At 58.5% G+C, this 5,805-nt stretch overlaps 1 protein-coding gene across 1 annotated transcript; it reads right to left on the bottom strand.

Moving 5' to 3' along the window:
* Positions 1-1,053, bottom strand: LOC118714003 (LYR motif-containing protein 9-like). Its single transcript, XM_036428842.2, has 2 exons — positions 998-1,053; positions 1-693 (listed from the first exon to the last, which is right to left on the bottom strand). The coding sequence occupies exons 1-2, from the start codon at positions 1,051-1,053 to the stop codon at positions 408-410; spliced, it is 342 nt and encodes a 113-aa protein (XP_036284735.1). The 3' UTR covers positions 1-407.
* Between the last annotated feature and the right edge of the window lie 4,752 nt (positions 1,054-5,805).

The following is a 5,805-nucleotide window of genomic DNA, read 5'->3' as shown; positions in this document are numbered from 1 at the left end:
CTCACAAGAGAGGAACCAAGCTCAAAATCAATGCCCTTGAAAAGCCGCTGAGCTGGGATTCAAATCCAGATCTGTCAGGTTCTGACACCCATGCCCTGCCTTCCATACAGGCCGCCCTCTGAGGGGACGCCCACTTGGGTCTCAAAGAAGGACATCCAGGATAAACGAATCACTTTCAGAACAAAGTGACAAAACACATTCTCCCCAAATTTCCCATCAGAACTGCCTGGAAAAGCAAACGTAAAGGTCACCGGGGTCACAAACAGCCTAAGAGCCATTTGAGCAAATGCCAGCTGCTCCCACACCTGGCGTCCTGCTCTCTCGACCAGCAGGACAGTGGAGAGTCCCGAACTGCTGCTGCTGCTCCCTTCCAGGAGGCCTCTCATCTCAGGGCCTTCAGCGTGGCTTCACTCTGAGTCTCGGTTTTGCTTTTTATATTTGTTCATGATCCAGTCAGCATCTTCAATGGCTCTTTTAATAATCTGCTGGATTCTCTCAGGACTGTCTTCATCTGAATGAACCTGGAAACTCTGCCTGACAGCGTGTCTGTAATGCTCCTGCATGCCCTTGGTGGGCAGCTGTCGGCAACAGCGCAGCAGGTATCGGTAGAGCTGCAGGAGCGTGTGGACCAGCTCTGCCCCTGGGAGCCGGGCCGTCGGCAAGGTCGGCCCGGGCGGACGCGGGGCCACGAGTCTGATTATTTATTTTTTTAACAAGGAGCGTGATTAAGTATGGGAGGGAAGAAAAGAAAAAATCCTGCAGTTGCAATGATCCTAGAGATGATTGGTGCAGAGGAGCCGCAGAGGGGAAGGTGGGAGAGGGTCCCTCGTGAGGTATGGCTTTCTGATTCTGAAAGCTGGCGCATGGAAAGCACAGACAGATGTGGGGAGAGGGTCTGAGCCCAGGGTCAGTGCCCCCTCCACTGCCGCCCTCCCCTCCCGGGGGCAGACCTGGGGCTGTGCAGGTGCCTGCGGCGAGGTGTGTCTGGGCGGCTCACACAGTTACTAGTGTTGCTCCTGGCACCCTCGTCTGCTCCTGGCTGTACAGCCCCATTGCCTTCCACGGCCCAACAACACCGGCAGCTCCTTAAGGTCACGGTCCTCAGGGAAGTGAAGAGGGAGGCAGCATGACCCAGCTCAAAGCGACGGACGCCAGCAGCCACTCAGCAGCCCTGCGTGGGGTCCCTCCAGGGCCTGAGGCAGACATAAGCTGCCCCCCCCCCCCCCCCGGAAAAAGGCCCAGAGAGGCCCAGACGTGGCTGGGAACGCAGCTCCTGGCAAGTTCCTGAGCGCTGGGAGAGACGCACACTGCACCAATGGGCCTCTCAGGCCCTGCTCCCCTCTGGGGACACGTCCTCCGCCAGCTCCTCACCCCGGGGCTGTGTTTGAGTCGGACCTGATTCCCAGGCTGCGTGTGGGCAAGGCTTTCCCGCCCGCCAAGGTGCCCTTTCACCCCGTCAGCTGTGGGAGAAATACTGGTGATGTTCAGCTCCCCTCAGTGCATGCAAGGATGTTCCAAACCAGTGTCTGACCGAACCCAGCAGATTCCTGGACCAGTGGCCTTAGAGCAGGATGGCAAACTGTCTTAAGCCTCACGCCAGCTCTGAGGGAGGTGGCTGTCTGCAAGGTGGGGCTCTGGCCAGAAGAGAGAGCTGCTGGGCCGAGCTGCTGTGGGGCCTCTGTCTGCACAGAGGGCGTATGTGACCAGGCTCCTCCCGTCCGTCAGCCCTGGGCAGGCTGTCCACCACTGACCAGCGGTGTCCGCGCTCCGGACTGCCCGTTCCCACGCCAGCAGGTTCTCAGATCGCCGGCCAGAATGACGCTGGGACTTTTAAATGCAGATTCCTGAGCCCAGCCGCCTGCAGGACTTGATGGGGCTGGGGCTGGGGCGGGGGTGGGGGGTGGGGGTGGGGGTGCTGAGCTGCGACAGGGCGGAGGGCTGTGCTCCAGAGCTCCTATGGTACACAGCACAGAGGTGGTGCGGAATCTCCCGTCTCTGTGGTTGTTAATCCTCCCTGAGCACACGTTCCCACTGCTTTTCAGAGAGAGTGGGGGGCGGGAGGGAGGCGGGAGAGAGACATCGATGTGAAACACATGGCTTGGTTGCCTCCCACCTGAGCCCAAGGGGCCAGGGGTTGAACCTGCAAGCCAGGTACGTACCCTTGACTGGGATCGAACCCACAATGCTTTGGTGCATGGGCCAATGCTCTAACCACTGACTCGCTGTCCAGGACAGGAAACTTTAGTCTTTACCCAGAGCACTCATATGCACACCGAAATCTGCGAACATTAACTTAGAACTGTTATCCCCACCTGGGCTGTCACACTTAAGAACACTTTTCAAGTCCCTGCTCCAGCTGGGGTCCGGGTGGGTCAACGTGCCCCTCACTCCTGCCCCTGCCCCTGCCCCAGGCGGTGCCTATGCCTCTCCCTCACATGGGAGCTGGACCAGAGCTCACTGATAACCAACAGATGTGGAGGGTGTGATGTGGGGGACACCCAAGATTAGTGCATAGAAGGAATTTTGGCCTCCTCCTCCCTCTCCCTTGAATCACCTGCTCTGAGGGGCCCTCTCAGCGGTGAGGACATGGCACCCCACCGGAGGCCTTGTGGGAGGGAAGGCAGGCCCCCTGCATCCAGGCAGGAGCCGTCAGGAGGCCTGGTGCTGACTGCAACGCCACGCGACCCTGGGCCAGAGCCACTGGCCACGCAGCAGCCACGCTCCTGACCGGAGAGACGGAGACAGCGATGCCGCGAGGGGAGCCTGAGGCTCCCAGCTGTGCATCACCAGTAAGACGTGCACGGGAGCGCTCCCCGGTTCTCACAGCAGCTCTGACCCACAAGCCCTCCTGACAGCGAGGTCAGCTGTAGCGCGAGGTCACCTGTTCCTGTGTGTTCTCTCCATGTCCCCAGAGACCCGCCAGGCCGCCCACAGGCTGAGGCCCAGCTGCTGTCCCAGGGCCCCTGAGGGCCCAGCTGTGTGCATCCCCTTCCCCCTCCTCCCTGCAGCCCAAGGTGGGGAGGCTCACCTCCACCTCAGCTGCAGTTCACCTCCCAGCCTGTTGCCTCTCTGCACACAGCACTTCCAAAGGGACTCACCAATGGGCCCATCCTGGTAAGCAGGCCTCCGCCCTCTCCCAGCTCAGGCACTCCCCACCCCATCAAATCTCTCCCTGGCTCAGGAGCCCCTGCATCAGGGCTTTGTTCTTTCCTCAAGTCCAGCTGAGTGCTCCCCAGCCCGTGTGCCTGAGCCCCCACACAGGATAAAAGTGCAACCCAAATGCACAGACATAGTGAACTTGACACACAGCTGAAGAGCTCGGAGTGACTGACCTCCTGACCTGCACCTGAGACAGGGACTCCTGGGGGACGCCTCTGGCACCACAGCTGCCATGCTGGAAAGAACCTTCCACACAGACAGGCCTGGGTTCTGTGATGCCCTTCGGGAATAAAATAAACAACTAAACATTTACCCTCAGGGGAAAATGTTGGCCCGGCAATTCCTGCAGGAACACAGGCTCCAGATCCCTAACGCCAGGCGCAGAGTGAGGGACCTGGTCCAGACCTCCGCCTGCAGTGGAGACGCTGAGCCCCAAGCCAGGTCCCTTTGAGAACCCGACATGGACCAGGGGCTTCCCGGTCTGGTCTCCCGAACCCGAAGCAGGAGCTGCCTAGACCACAGGCTGAAGCAAAGTGTGGGACAGTTACCACACGGACTCGGAAGCCCTGCCAGGGGAGGGATCCCAAAAGCAAGCTGTCCGGTAAAGCCAGGGTATGTATTTGCTTCCTGCTCCTTGTCCACCCTTGTCATCACCTGATTGAGTTCCCAGAAATGAACCTGAATGCTCCCTGTTTCTGTGTGTTCTCTCCATGTCCCTGTGCTGGGCTCTCCCTGTTTCTGTGTTCTCTCCATGTCCCTGTGCTGGGCTCTCCCTGTTTCTATGTGTTCTCTCCATGTCCCTGTGCTGAACACTCCTGTTTCTGTGTGTTCTCCCCATGTCCCTGTGCCGAGCTCTCCCTGTTCCTGTGTGTTCTCTCCATGTCCCTGTGCCAACACTCCTGTTTCTGTGTGTTCTCTCCATGTCCCTGTGCTGACCGCTCCCTGTTTCTGTGTGTTCTCTCCATGTCCCTTTGCTGGACACTCCTGTTCCTGTGTGTTCTCTCCATGTCCCTGTGCCGGGCTCTCCCTGTTCCTGTGTGTTCTCTCCATGTCCCTGTGCTTGGCTCTCCCTGTTTCTGTGTGTTCTCTCCATGTCCCTTTGCTGGAAACTCCTGTTCCTGTGTGTTCTCTCCATGTCCCTGTGCCGGGCTCTCCCTGTTCCTGTGTGTTCTCTCCATGTCCCTGTGCCGGGCTCTCCCTGTTTCTGTGTGTTCTCTCCATGTCGCTTTGCTGGACAATCCTGTTCCTGTGTGTTCTCTCCATGTCCCTGTCCCGGGCTCTCCCTGTTTCTGTGTGTTCTCTCCATGTCCCTTTGCTGGACATTCCTGTTCCTGTGTGTTCTCTCCATGTCCCTGTGCCGGGCTCTCCCTGTTCCTGTGTGTTCTCTCCATGTCCCTGTGCCGGGCTCTCCCTGTTCCTGTGTGTTCTCTCCATGTTCCTGTGCCGAGCTCTCCCTGTTCCTGTGTGTTCTCTCCATGTTCCTGTGCCGAGCTCTCCCTGTTTCTGTGTGTTCTCTCCATGCCCCTGTGCCGGGCTCTCCCTCTTTCTGTGTTCTCTCCATGTCCCTGTGCTGAGCTCTTCCTGTTTCTGTGTGTTCATACCTCTAGTTTACTGCAGGTCCTCCCTGTTTTGCATTCTTTCCACTTTGAGTCCAGAACATTATATCATTTCTCCTTGCTGGTTCCTGAGGTCCAGCTGCTCAAACTGCCTTTGTTTTCCACTGGCCCCTGCCTGTCTGCCTGCCTTTCAAGCTAACTCCCCTCACATTCTCGTTCCCCTCAGGGGCTCTCTCCGTGTGTGGCTGTGTCTCCCAGCTCTGGGCCTGCCAGCTGCCCCTGCCTACTGATGTCCAGGGCGGCGGCCGGCTCCTGGCCCCTGGCTACATGTTCCTTCCCCCAGGATGCAGTGGAGCAGCGCTCTCTCCCTGCCATTTCACCGCTCAGAGGGTCCATAGTGGCAGGGCTGGCCATTCCCGTTCTGCTCTGAGAGTCGCCGGGCCCAGAGGTGCTGATCACCAGTGTGTGGGTCCAGGCAGAGACCTCAAGTGGAGCTGAGACTGGTGGGTCAGAGGAGCCAAATTTGTGATAAAGGAACTCAAGACCAAAAGAATATCAGTGGAAGAGCAGGAAGTGAAGAAATACGTGCTCATGTAGGAAACCATCTCTAAAATGAGCTGACTAGGTGCAAACCAAGTGATAAAGACACAGGAGCTGGGCTGACGCCAGGAAAGGCGACAGATATGAGGAGAGAGGACCAGAGCCACAGGGTCCTCCGGGAAGTCATCACAGGGGAGGTGTTAGGCCGCTTAGAGGTCACTGTTGGTGTCTGTTAGGATAGTTTTGACCTAAAGCATGCAAAAATAAGAAAACACCCAGTACCTTAGCCCAGAAGGTGTTAAACTTCAAGTCCAGAGGCAGGTCAGCCTGGAGGAGAACACAGCCAAGGCCTGGCCGGCTCTTCTGCTATGCCCTCCGCTCTGCCTCAGCTCTGCCCTCAGCCTCTCTGTCCACAGCCTGTCTACCCTCGACTCTGCCCTCCCCTCTGCCCTCCCCTCTGCCCTCCCCTCTGCCCTCCGCTCTGCCCTCCGCTCTGCCCTCCGCTCTGCCCTCCCCTCTGCCCTCCGCTCTGCCCTCCCCTCTGCCCTCC

The sequence above is a fragment of the Pipistrellus kuhlii genome, unplaced genomic scaffold (assembly GCF_014108245.1).
Source record: "Pipistrellus kuhlii isolate mPipKuh1 unplaced genomic scaffold, mPipKuh1.p scaffold_m20_p_93, whole genome shotgun sequence".
NCBI classification, from domain to species: Eukaryota; Metazoa; Chordata; class Mammalia; order Chiroptera; family Vespertilionidae; genus Pipistrellus; species Pipistrellus kuhlii.
This window is presented reverse-complemented; position numbering and strand designations above follow the sequence as displayed.

Coding starts and splice junctions, on each gene's coding strand:
- LOC118714003 (XM_036428842.2), bottom strand. CDS start 1,053: ATGGGGCTGTACAGCCAGGAGCAGACGAGGGTGCCAGGAGCAACACTA. Junction 694..997: donor GGAGCAACACTAGTAACTGT/GTGAGCCGCCCA, acceptor ATAAATAATCAG/ACTCGTGGCCCCGCGTCCGC.